General features: G+C 40.3%; 1 protein-coding gene across 1 annotated transcript in view; it reads left to right on the top strand.

The window, feature by feature from the left end:
• CCDC39 (coiled-coil domain 39 molecular ruler complex subunit) overlaps positions 1 to 12,228 on the top strand; it is a 30,767-nt gene extending 18,539 nt beyond the window's left edge. Inside the window, exons 14-20 of the mRNA XM_063307866.1 lie at positions 1,159 to 1,282; positions 3,508 to 3,667; positions 5,650 to 5,756; positions 6,442 to 6,582; positions 6,737 to 6,916; positions 7,714 to 7,790; positions 11,943 to 12,228. Of these exons, the coding sequence (XP_063163936.1) occupies positions 1,159 to 1,282; positions 3,508 to 3,667; positions 5,650 to 5,756; positions 6,442 to 6,582; positions 6,737 to 6,916; positions 7,714 to 7,790; positions 11,943 to 12,099 (946 nt within the window). The 3' untranslated portion in view covers positions 12,100 to 12,228. The remainder of the gene's footprint in view (positions 1 to 1,158; positions 1,283 to 3,507; positions 3,668 to 5,649; positions 5,757 to 6,441; positions 6,583 to 6,736; positions 6,917 to 7,713; positions 7,791 to 11,942) is intronic.
• Positions 12,229 to 13,981: the final 1,753 nt, after the last annotated feature.

Raw genomic sequence — 13,981 nt, forward strand, 5'->3', positions numbered from 1 at the left:
TCACAAGGCAGGAACTAGAAAGCCCTGCTTTCCACAACTTTAAGTAACAAGAAACAAGAATCTTTGTACAGCGGGTGGTTAAACCCAACTGGGAAATGAACACTCAGCCAGCTGATCTGGCAGTCTTTTCCCCACCCTCCTTTTCCATCCACAACCTACGCAATAGGAAATTAGAGTGATTTAGTATGCCTGGAGCTTACTCTTTCGCCAAGCAGGCAGACTCTGTGTTTTTCCGTTGATAATTACATTACTAATTGGCACTTGCATATAATTTGATTTGAGGTTGTTTCCTGCTGTTGCTTATTCTCTTCTAGCAGTGGCAATATTAAGATATAATCAGCAGGGGGCAGCTTTTGCAGCTGTAGGACTGAAATGCCAAACCTTTAAATATTTGGGTAAGATTCACTAGATAGTTACTTCCCATGATGCAGGGATTTGCCATGTAATACCATCTTTCTCTTCCTTGAAAAAGTCGGGAGAATTGGGAACCCACCTTAAGTATTGCTGCCACTGTCAAAAAAATTGAGAGGATGTATCAGTCACTCTGCTTAAGGTTCATCAACTGCCTTGTTGGAAGCAAAAACTACCCCAGGAGTAAATCCACATGATTGCTTTTTACAGGGTTTGGGACTCACAGTTTTGTGAAAAGGCATTGCACATTGTGCCTTGTCCCTCGGTGTTATATGTTGTTCCTGCTGAAACATCAAATATATTTTGATAATTTCCTCTAGTAACATTCTTGATTAAGGACTGTGGTGTGTCCCCAGCTGCCCCTACTCTAGTTTGTTTGTTCTCAGTTCTTAAGTGCCAAGCTTTTGTTTTACATGTTTGCATGTAGTTTTTAGCCTGAGTTTAGGGACATGGGATCAAATAAAAAGGAGGCTCAGTACAAAGGTTCAATAGATTTGATTGAAAAGAATTTATTTACATGCTTCACTGCTAACCATATTCTACCTCTCTCACTCCAAAATAAAAATTTAAAGGATTACAGACAGACCTAGTTTTTCAAGGAAAACCATCTCATGTTTGAGAGCCATGAGAACTGTGTAGAGTACTCTCAGCTGAAGCAGTTTGTAAGCTCATAAATAAATAAAAATGACATGTTTTTTTCCTGTCAAACATCTGACTTCTTTATTTTTCAATTTCTCCTCCAATTAGTACAGAATTTCACGAGCGACTGAGTAAAATTGAGAAACTGAAAAGCAGGTATGAAATTATTACCATTGTCATGATGCCTCCAGAAGGAGAAGAGGAGCAAACTCAGGCTTATTATGTTATTAAGGTAAACTTCTTACTTGAATTCAGCCTGATAGCTTGAAAACTCTGTAGAATTCTGGTTTTTTTTAACCCTCTGATTTCTGTTACACCCATATGAAACCTTGCTTTATTGCTGACTATCTTGCTTCTGTCACTGGGGTCTCAGATGTAAACATAGTTATGGATTATTCAGAGAAAGTGGGATTTGAATTGGTTTCCATAATAAAGTTTCTGACCTTGAACTGCCATTGTTTTGTGATTATCTCTGAGAACTGCACAGGCATAGGGTTGCATCATCATCAATTTTCTGGACAGCAGAAATGTATTTTGCAATCCAGTCTGAAGCTTCTTCAAGTGGAAGGGAATCTGTTGACTTCACCCAGCAGGAACAATTTCACATTCTATGGAGCCCATGGATTGAGCCTTGTATGAAAAATAACACTATGTAGATGGGGTCTGAAAACATTTTTAATTCCTTATGCGTGAAAATAGAAAACATCGTAATGGTATTGTGTGAGATAAAATCTCTTATTGTGGGCCACAACTGGTTATCCATGGTGGATACCTGCAGACTGTAAGGACTTTTTAATAGTACTCCCAATTATTTGGATGTTCTGATTTGTTCAGATGTTTTGGTATGCTTGAAATGTATCTGAATTACTGTTTAATTAATGTTACTGAATTACTTGAGTAATTGCAATCTATCCCACCCTATTTCAGAAATCTTTGGAATTTTTTCTTCAAGGATGAACATGATAAAAGATGAATAAGGCAAAGATCTTACTGGAGGGGGAAATATATATATATTTGATTGATTGATTGATTGATTGATTGGAGCCAGACAATCTGGAAAGTGAAGATAAATGGGCACTATGAACAGCAAAGCTTTAGGAGTTGATGAAATGCCAGCAGAACTGTTTAACATTGTATAAAATGATTCTGTATGGGGTGTGTGACCACTTTATATTCCAGTACCAAAAGAGGGCAGTTCCCAACAAATGCTCAAACTACTGAATAGCTGCACTTTTCCCACATACTACTAAGATAACACTCAATATTTTGGAGGCCTCAACAGTACATGGAGAATTGCCAGAGGTACAAGCTGAATTCAGAAAAGGTAGAGGCACTTGAGATCACATTTCTAACATCCAGTGGTTAATGGAAAAGGCAAAATAGTTCCAAAAAGATTCATTTTTTGTTTTATTGATTATACAAAGGCTTTTTACTATGTAGATTACAACAAATTGCTAGTAGCACTTAAAACACTGGAAAAGGAGTGTGCTGAGGTTTATACCGTCCTCTTATTTATTCCATTTATATTCATACTATATCATCACAAATTATAGAGCAAAAGAAATAGAAATTGGAACTAAAATTGCTGGGAGAAACATCAGATATGCTGTTGATACCACTTTGATGGCTGGAAATGAGGAAGATTTAAGGAATAGCTTGAAGAGCCTGCAAAAAGTGATCTGCTGCTCAGTATTAAAAAAGGCCTAAAGTATGTCGACAGAAAATGCCAACCCAATGTAAATAAGGAAAGAAGTGATAGTAGTAAAAGTCTTTACCTTCTTAGGCTCAAAAATTCACTGGGAAGGTGACCATAAGCATGAAATAAAGAGATGCTACTTGAGAGAAAGACTGGCATATTGAGATAAAGTGAGGAAATATCTGACAACAAAAGTAAGTGGGAGGAAGCCTATGATTTATCCCAGTTGTAACGTATGGTTGTAAAAGCTGGACCATCAAGAAGGCTGAACAAAGAGAAATTAATGCCTTTGAATTGTGCTAGAGCAAATAGTTGAGCATACCTTGGAGTGCACGAAGAAAAGATCAATATTAAATGAAAGTAAGATACTACACTCAGTGGAAAGATTAACAATAAAACTAAAGCTTAAATATTTTGGACACAATGTGTAGGCAGGAGTCATTGGAGAAGTCCCTGATGCTTGGAAAAATGAAAGACAAGGATGTTAGACACTCACTGAAGTCACTAAACATGAGCTTAGTAGAACTCAAGCAGTTACTGACAGTTCTAGCAAAATTATGTCCACTGAGTCATGAAGAGTCAGAAGTGACTGAAAGAACATTAAAAAGAAAAAAAAACCCACCCTTTAATTTTGAGATATCCTATGTAACCTTGCCTTCTGGCACTGCTTTTCTTTCAAACGAGAGTGCCAAGCATTCTTTGAATATGGGAACTTGTAGTTCGGCTTTTCTTTTTAACTTAAATGTTTATTTTGTTTCAAGGCTGCTCAGGAGAAGGAAGATCTTCAGCGTGAAGGAGATACCTTGGATGCAAAGATCCAAAAAGCTGAGAAAGAATGTATAGCCCTAGAAAATACTCTGCATGTACTTAATAACTGTAACAGCAACTACAGGAACTCATTCAAGCAAGTTGTAGAGAAAAGTAAGTACATTAGGGCTTTATGTGCAAGGCAGAAATGTGAGGCCTAAGAGCAAAGAAGGATGAGAAAGAGCTGTATGGAGTATGGTACATGCAAATGTAAATGGAATGCCTTTGTATTAATCTTTTGGGGGTTAGAAAAGAATTGCTTAGATATTACAGTAGATGGAATAAGGGCAGGATATAAATTGGAAAAGTGCGTGTGTGTGTGTAATACTTGTGACAAGTGAAATTTTTGGTATAGAAATTGTGTTTTACTTGTCAGTTCTGTTGCTTTCCTAATGTTCAGGAGTGAGCAAAATTACTTGACTGCATTATCAGGCCGCCGCCTCTTGCTTTCCTCCTACTACAACATGTTGTGTTGTTGTTTATTTGTTCAGTCGCTTCTGACTCTTCGTGACTTCATGGACCAGCCCACGCCAGAGCTTCCTGTCGGTAGTCACCACCCCCAGCTCCCCCAGGGACGACTCCATCACCTCTAGAATGTCATCCATCCATCTTGCCCTTGGTCGGCCCCTCTTCCTTTTGCCTTCCACTTTCCCTAGCATCAGCATCTTCTCCAGGGTGTCCTGTCTTCTCATTATGTGGCCAAATGGCAACATGTTGTACTAGGATGGAATCTTCCCTACATGTATCATATGCTGTTTTGGTGACTTGGCAGTTCTAGGAATAGATGGCCCGTACCTTTGAAGTCTACAAAATACTGCTGCTGGTCATCTATACTAGCTCCCATGTCTTAGTCTAGCTAAACTGCTAGTTTGTTACTTATAAAGTCTAAATGCCTTATCGACTGTCTTGTACTACAAATACCTACAGTAATCCTCACAATCTAAGGTTAGTCAAGAATGATTAGTGAGGAGCCCTTTTCAGTTGCAGCACTCTGGATTTGCTTTTATTTATTTATAAACTTTAAGCAATGCTCAGATCCTTTGATTCTGTCCCACAGAAAGGTCTATTATTATTGCATCTCATACATCAAAGCTTGATAAATACTGCTCTTCCTTGGTTCCACCCTGCTGACAAGAAGCTTTTCCTCTGGTGCTCTGGATTTTACTGATTCTGTGGTCACTGTTTTCTGCTATATTAAATAGATATTTATAGTATTTATTTTATTGTTGAAACTCATACCAACATGGGAGCCCATGCTAAAGAGCAACATATAAGCCTCCCACTGCCTTTTGTTATTTATCCATACAATCACTGAAAACAGCTAGAAAGGAAGAGGTTGGGTAAATCACAACAGCAGGGAAGACAGAAGTTGATGGTAGAGGATTCAGAAAGATTTGTCTTAATACGATCCACCAAATGCCTATTAAGGATGAGCCTTGTAAGAATACTTGATAGTTGGGAAATGAAATACAAATGACTTTTGGCAAAACAGTTGTCTCTTTTGATTCTAGAAGTACTTTTTTTTATTGTGAAGCAGCATTACCAGAACAATAAAAGAAAAGTTTATTTACAGTGAAGGACAGTGAATTCTGCAGTTAACATGAGACAGAATCCTAATTGAAAGATTACTTAGAAGCACAACATCTTCCCTATTCATATAGCCCTGAGTATTACAGTACTACTTCAGAATACTGGAGCTCTGGAAAGCTATTTTCTTTTAGCTTTTGCTCCCTCTGCTGGCTCTATTATTTATGATCATGCATCATTGTACCTAATAGATAAGGTTTTTTGAAAGAGTGTGAGTAAGGTAGCGTAAAAGAGAAAATGTTTTTTTTTTTAATGAAGGGTTACCTGAAAGATCTTGGTCAACCCTAAACAATAATCAAGCAGTGGCTCAAATGTCGTCAATGGCCCATAGACATTTAATTCATTGCATTATATATTGTTCAGATTTGTGTAACATGGTATATAAATGTTCCATATTGGAAGTGTTATTGCAGGCTAGCTGTATCCATTTCGTTACATTAGAAAAGAGACCTAAGCAGCTTCTCTACGTGGGACACGCACTGTGTTCAATATCCAGTAATATTTCATAGGTGAAGAATATGAAGAGAATATGAAGCTGGAAGAAGAGAAGAGAGCTGCTGATGAGAAACATCGATATAAGCGAAGACAGATCAAGGAGCTTCAAGAGGATATTCAGGTAAAGAGGCTACTGGAAGGCACTTCTGTTCAGATCCAGATTCATTTTTTTCTGAGAACACTCTACTAACATCTGTCTGCATTCTCACACCCCTTTGTGTGTTATGACATCACACAAATTTATGGAAGTGCTAGGCTTGTGTCAACAACAGAGCTGTTTTTTTCAACATTTTGAGGAAAGCCGTGGATCCTGCAGATGGCTTTGGACCTGAGTCATGCCCAGTGCATTTAAGTCCAAAATAAGTGTACAGGTTGCATATTTTGGGCAGGCTTTTGGTAGTAATTGCAAGCATAGGTTATTATGCAAATATGAGATTAAACTGCAGTCTCAAATGTGTAAAGGTGATTTATTCCTCTCTCAGCACAACTGCCTAAATACTGTTACTCATATGCGTTTTTTATTTTATACTATTTTACTCCTAAATAGGTGTTCACATAGTGCATCAAAACGAACTTTTCAAAGGTGACATATGAAGAAAGCAAATTTTTAGCTTGAGCTAATAAATAGTAAAGATAGCAGGGTGTTGTTTTTGTTATTTGTATCTGGGTTACATCTTCTAGAAAGAGATGGTAATGCATATTTAAGTTATAGTGTTTATATTTATTTTATGTTATACCAGATTGTTGATTGGATAATTTAAAAGAAATTTCCAAAGAGACTTATATATAAACATTTGTTTTTCTAGACCATGCAAAATAATTTTGATACTCTTTTGAAAGATGAGTCTCTCCTCCATGACAAAATAAAAGATAAACAAGCAAGTATTTTGAAATTAACCAGAGAAATAGATGATCAGAAGCCCAGACTAGAAAGAGTCTCAAAGCAGGTTAGTTTAAAATAACATAATGTAATAGATTGAGTTTTATTTAGAACTCAGTAAAATAATAGAATTGAGGTGAACATGATAACATTTTTAATATAAAAGTTAATTGGTGTTTTAGCATCTAGTATTCTGTTTTAATTCTTGTATGTCTAAAAAGGTTACCCGGTTACGCAGAGAAATCCGAACACTTAAGAGTGCTCAGTCAGAAACACAAGAAGAAAAAGACATTGAACTTCGTGCACTGAAAGACTTCAACAAACACATAGACAAAATGCTGCTTGACATATCAGAAGCACATCCAGAGTTACATCCATCCTTTCAGGAATACTTTTCACAGGTAGCATTTTAGTTGTCTTCATCGTTCTTGTCTCATCATTTAATGCAGAGATGCATATGCTTGTCCCTTGGTGACAGTGTGTGAATATCATGCTAGACCAGGGTTTCTCAACCGGGGTTCTGCGAGAGGTCCCTAGGGGTTCCCTGGGAGATCACGATTTATTTAAAAAATTATTTCAAACTCGGGCAACTTCACATTAAAGAGTTAAGTTTCATTCTTGATTTAAGGACCCTGTTAATGCATATATACAGACGTACATATGAAACAAATACAATAATTTTGTAACTTCTGGCCTATATTTGAGCCAACCCGAAGCCTGAAAAATAATGGGTTCCTCCAGGGTCAAAAGGTTGAGAAAGGCTGTTCTAGATCATTGTTTAATAAAGTATCTTTAATGTGTTCATCATGCTGGCTGGAAAATCTGGAATTTGTAGCCTCAACATATTGAAGGGCACCAGATTAGGGAATCCTGATATATCAAATCAAGGAACTTCTGTTTTACATTAGTTGCAGTTTGTGGTATCATCAGAATCTGATATGCCCTTAATTATGATTGGTGACAAACCAACTTGAAACCATCGATTATGGAACTAACATTTTAATTTAACACCGTAAAGATGAAGCACAATTTGGTACTCTGAGTGGAACTGCTTGAAATGAAGGTAGAGAAGTAGAGAAGCTTGAATAGCTCAACCTCATGCTAAGTTGTTTAAAGTAGGAGCATAAAATAAAGCCAGTGTTTTTATTCCTATTCATTTATAGCAGACTTTATCCCACCTTCATTTATCTGTTTGTAGGCTTTATTACACCCTCCTACAGTTTCTTCTTCTCGCATGAGTTCTCGATCATCTGTTTACAGCTCATCTTCCAGCACGTGAGTACAACCACTGAGTCAAGTAACATAGACGTGAATGTGCTGAGAGACCATTGGGCAGGGGTTATAAAGAGAATGTCAATGGCTTGTATGTTCCACAGGGAAATACAGGGAAGCTAACAGTGGAATGCAAGTTCTAAATTGGCCAGTAAATGTGGCAAACAAGCAAATACAATGTATTGAAATAAAGGGTACCTGCTGTGATGATTCCCATAATTAGAATATAGCAATTGTACAGTTTCTTAATCAGTAAGGCCTTGACCAACCAGGAGGGGCATTAGTCCAGAACACAGTGGCCAAGCTCATAGTCATAAGGACCCTGTCCACTTCCAGAGGATCAACCAGCTCAAACTCCTCCCAGATAACAGGGCTCAGACATGTCTCAAGTCACTTCCAAAGGATCTGAGCAAAGTTGAGTGACTATCTGATAGATGCTGAGAATATTCCTCACAGCAGCACTGGAAGAGCTCCCCCCAGCTCCTCCTTACCAAGGAGGGACCTGGTCACCCAAAAACAGGGCTGCTGGGTGGCTATCTGCAGGTGCAATAATGGCAGAGAAGGAAGTATGCTTCGCTGCCTTTATCGCCACAGGGTAAGTCCTAATATAGGCTCTTACCTGTGCTCAGTCAACTTCACTCTTTGTCTTGCTCCAGTGGTGCTCTAGGCATCTCTTGGGTCATTTCATCTCTGAGCTGCTCAGTAAACCATGGCACTCCACAAGATCTAGGTGCACAGAGCACCCACACAGGAACAATTCAGTCCAGCACCTGTCTCCTGCTCATGCCTGGCAGCAATGAGGGCATCGGCCAAACTACATGCCAGAGCTTCAGGAAAAACCCCAGGCTTCCTGTGAAGCTGCACTGGGTCCATCAGGCACCCAACCAAAATAGTTCTTTAGGCCAGATAATGTGAAAAGTATGAGAGAGAAAGATTGAAGCTTGAAATAGCTATTCCCTGATCATGTTTCTATATTGTAAATGAGTTTTAATCTCCAAGAACAGATAAACTGCATCTTAGAAAACTAAAGGAACTTGCTGATGGTCTGGCCATTTATGTATTAGCTTTTGTAGCCAAACATTTATGTATTTGTGTACCAGACAGAAGAAACACAAATAATCCTATCTTTAAAAATAGGGAAAAAAGGATCCAGGAACTTGAACTATAAATATGTTGAAAAAGGTACAATAATTACCAGGGTTTTTGACAAGTTTTGTCTCACTATTCTTATTTAATTTTTTGATTAAGTAGATTGGGGAATGCTGTAGATGTATTATATCTTGATTTTACTAGAGCAGTTGACCTATGATATTCTGATAGAGCACACTAGGTGGATAGCATGACAATGGGAGGCAGGGAGGCAGCACCCATTCAATAGGTCCGCCCCCGGCAACTGATGGACCTGGTGGGATTTCAGAGGGAGCTGGGGGTTATACCCGAGGACCTGCACGGTCCAGCGGAGGCCCTGGTTGCCACCTGGAACAGGGAGACAGACGGAGCCTTGGACAGGATCGCACCTGTGTGGCCTCTCTTGTCCATTCAAACCTGACACTCCCCATGGTTTACAGAGCAGCTGAGGGTTTTGAAGAGGGTTAAGAGACGCCTAGAGCACCGCTGGAGGAAGACAAAGACCACATCCGACCGAACACAAGCTAGAGCGGCGATTAAGGCTTACCTTGTGGTGGTAAGAGCAGCGAAACGTCAATATTTCTCCGCTCTTATTGCATCCACGGAATGCCACCCGGTGGCCCTGTTTAAAATTACCCAAACCCTTCTGGGGAGAGGGGATTCAGAACTCCATCTCCAGGGCCGTGCTGAGAAATTTGCTAGGCATCTGCAGGATAAAATCACTTGGATCCATTCCAAGTTGGACTCCAAGCTTGAGACTGAGTCTGAGGAGAAACCCAGGGAACGTACTTACCATGTTATCTGGGAACAGTTTGATCCTGTTGAACCCGAGGAAGTGGACAGGATCCTACAGTCTGTAAATGCCACTTGCCAGTTAGATTCATATCCCTCTTGGCTGGTGAAAGCATCCCAGGAGGTGACATGTGGCTGGGTCCAGGCAATGGTGAATTCATTCTTGGGAGAGGGGGTGTTCCCAGCAGCCTTCAAGGAAGCGCTGGTGTGCCCCTCCTGAAGAAACCATCACCGGACCCTACTGTACTGGACAATTTTCATCCAGTCTCCCACCTCCCCTTTTTGGGGAAGGTGGTTGAGAAAATGGTGGCACTGCAGCTCCAGAGGATCCTGGATGGAACAGAATATCTAGACCCCTTTCAGTCAGGTTTCAGACCTGGTTATGGGATGGAAACGGCATTGGTTGCACTTATGGATGATCTGTGGCAGGAGCGGGATGGTGGCAGTGCATCCATCCTCACTCTCTTTGACCTCAGCGGCTTTCAATGCCATCAACCATGGTATCCTTCTGGACTGATTCAGGGAGTTGGGGGCGGGTGGCGTGGTTTTACGCTGATTTGCCTCCTTCCTCCAGGATTGGTCTCAGTCGGTGTTAATAGGGAGCGAGAGATCCACCCCGTGGCCCCTACTTTGTGGGCTCGGTTCTCTCTCCACTCCTCTTTAACATTTACATGAAACCACTGGGTGAGATCATCCGTCACCATGGGATGAGGTATCATCAATATGCGGATGATACTCAATTATACATCTCCATCCCAGGTGAAGTAAGTGATGCTGTGACCACCCTCTCTGAGTGTCTGGGGGCTGTAGGGGTCTGGATGGAGAACAACAGGCTCCAGCGGAACCCTGGTAAGACAGAGTGGCTGTGGATTAATGGCCCCTCGGCTTCTGGGAATTTGTCATCTTTAAATCTGGATGGAGTTGCACTGCCCCAGACAGATGCAGTGCGTAACTTGGGGGTCCTTCCTGGACTCACAACTCTTGCTCGAAGAGCAGGCGGCAGTCATGGCCAGGAGGGCCTTTGTGCAGCTTTGTGTTGTGCGCCAGTTACACCCCTTTCTGGAATGAGAGGCCCTTCGAACAGTCACTCATGCCCTGGTTATCTCCCATATAGGCTACTGTAATGCGCTCTACATGGGGCTACCCTTGAAAAGTATCCGGAAGCTATAGCTGGTCCAGAACGCAGCCGCGTGGGTAATTTTAGGTGCCCCTAGGGCAGCATGTGTTAACACCTTTACTGCATGAGCTGCACTGGGTGCCAGTTTGTTTCCAGGTCCAATTCAAGGTGTTGGTTATGACCTTTAAAGCCCTACATGGCATGAGACTAGGCTACCTGAGGGACCGTCTCCCCATTACATCGACCCATCCCACTCGGGCATGCAGAGGGGGCATGCTACGGATCCCATCTGTTAAGGAGTTTCATTTGGCAGGATCACAGAAGCGTGCCTTCTCTGCAATAGTGCCTGCCCTTTGGAATGTTCTCCCTCCAGAGCTGAGGCAGGTCTCCTCACTCCTGGACTTCCAAAAAAAATTAAAAACCTGGCTTTGTCAACATGCCTGGGGTGGGAAAGAGAATAGTTCCTCTTGGGGATGGTTAGCTCTGCAGAATTGCCCTGTTTTCTTGCCAAGAGACACTCTTAGCCATCTGGATTTTATTATATTTTAACATATTTATATTTTTATGTTGTTGATATTATTGTATATTATTTATATTGTGCTTTTATTCTGAACTGCCCAGAGTCCCTCCTTGTGGGGGAGATGGGCGGTGATAAATTCAACAAATAAATTAAGGAGATAATAGTGCTAGGTTGAAAATTCAAATGAGTGAGGAACCAAGAGGGATGCCACATTGTTCAGCTCTGCACCCTATACTCTGCAGTGTTGTTATTGACGAAGAGGTAGAGGGAAAGTTTATGACATTAGTGGATGACTCAAAATTTTGTCTTGCAATTATATATTTTAAAAAATATCACTCATAAGTACTGTTGTTATTCTGTGGCGAGTATGGCTTAGACTCTGATGTTGAGTTCAGAAACATTCCTTACATTTTGTAAAGATGTGTACGGTTTGAGCCAAAAGCGGATTTCACTGGCAACTAAAGGAATTTAACTACCATTAATGTGACTATTTGAGAAATCATTTGTTATGGTAATAAGAACGTAGCATTTTATTCCATGAGTATATTTCATCTGCATGATTTTTGAGTAATGTAATTGCTTCCTTGTTGTTTTCTAGGTCCTTTAAGAGCACAGTTTCATCTTCAAGTCAACCACGTATTAAGGTCCTATCTCTGACTTTGAGTCCCAGCCCTGAACCTAAAGGTCCAGTTCTTTCTCGTCCTTCTAGCCGGAGTAGTGCCACCGCATCCTCTCATAGCAGAAGCCCAGATTAGTTTTTTTTCTGTTGCACTCAAAAGTTTTTAAGAATTCAGAAAGTTATCTGCTAAGCTGCAACATATGTTTGACTACACAACAAAAATTAACTTGTGTGATAGTAAATGAGTTATTTTCATTTGGAGTAAACGTTTAGGATGAACTGTTTTATTTTTGTAACAAAACTTAAGCGTTAACAATAAAAACTGGTAATAATCTTCATTAAAAGTCAGAATCTCCCCATTCCTCCATAGTGTATTTAACACTTTCTGTCCTATTTAAATTTGAGCTAGAGCACCATTCAGATTCCAGGTGTTGTTGAACTAGAACTCCCATAATTCCCAGCAACCATGACTAAGATAACAGTTGCTAGGACTTACCCAGTAGCTTCTAGAGGGCCACTAGTCTTTTTCACTCTTAACCAAGAGCCAGTGAGCAACTCTGTGTGCATTTCAACTTACAAGGGGAAGGAATAAATCAAGAGAATATATTCTGTCTTCACACAACATGCTCAACCTGATTACAGAATTAATCTGTATCTTTGGCTTCACACATTTTTATGCAAAACCTAAATAAATTTTTAAAAAGCACCAATCAAACTTTCTGTGAATACAGCTACTGGCTTATAAAAGTCCCTTAGTTTTGGGGGCCTGTGGACACATTTTGCATTTTTATTAATACTGTGGATCCCCCAAACATTGGTGGTCACTGGTCACCTAAGAACAGCTTTCAGCCTCCCATTATGAATTTTCCATTCCTCCATACAGAATTCAGACTGCAGGCCTATGCTGCTTCTCTTAGGTATATGAAGTTTCATTAAAACCAATGTATAGGGCTGTGCAAAGCATGAAAGGGTAGATTTGATTTGAAGGAGATTCATTTGATCTGAGGCATCAAGTTCCTTCAAACTTGAGTGTGAAGCAATGGCCTTTCTGGTTTTGCAGAACATCGTTAACTTTTCTTTCATTGATAGACAAGTGTTTTGTGATCTCTCTCAAAAACTGCCAAGTCAGCCAGTGGTTGCATTCACACAACTGTTAACCTAGTTGCCAAATGAACTCATTTTCAAGGTCACACAGTTCACTAAACCAAACTGGGTTTACAAAATATGCTTAAGCCCCACCAAAAAGAGGGCAAAGGTCCAGCAGGGGTAACACTAAACAAGTATACCAGGGTATGTACATGCAGTTGCTAGACCTTTAACTGACTTGGTAAAGGGTGCTTTTATCACTTCTGCAAACATTACCTACTAGAACAGTTTTTCCAGTTTGGCCACTTAAGATGTGTGGACTTCCAACTCCCAGAATCCCCCACCCCAGGTTGAAAAACACTGCACTAGAGCATTTGAAGGAACACAACTCTCTATGGTCTCACTTTTCTGCTCAGATTTGTGTAGACAGACTTGGTTGTAGTAGGGACAGATTTATTTTGCTCCTACCTGTTCTCTTGTACGATCCTCTACCTATCCCCGGACTCCCACCTTTTCTTACTGGTCCGTAATTCAGGCGCTCAGAAGACGATAGGTTCTTAGGGCTTTAACAAGAAATTAATTTTTAAATGTTTCAAAACTTAAGGTCCACAGGTTCAGCATACATTTTCTGTAGGCTCCTTGCTGAACTATGTGGAGTTGCTGTGCTGACCTTCCCTCATCTCTGCCTTGAAGGAGGTAGAATGGGCATACTTTGAAAAGGCATTATAGTGAAATCCTTGAAGATACCTACCTAAAACCCTAGAGGGATAATATCTGATTTTTTCATCTCATTCTGCCTAAGTCAAGCAGCTGCAGGAATTGCCAAATTGAGTCTTCTTGCCCTCAAATGCAATTGCTACATTTGAACCTCCAGTCTAAGCTGGTTATCTGATTCTTGCATCTCTACCAATTTATCTTAAAAACTTAACAGC

This window comes from Candoia aspera, chromosome 6 (genome assembly GCF_035149785.1).
Source record: "Candoia aspera isolate rCanAsp1 chromosome 6, rCanAsp1.hap2, whole genome shotgun sequence".
NCBI lineage: Eukaryota > Metazoa > Chordata > Lepidosauria > Squamata > Boidae > Candoia > Candoia aspera.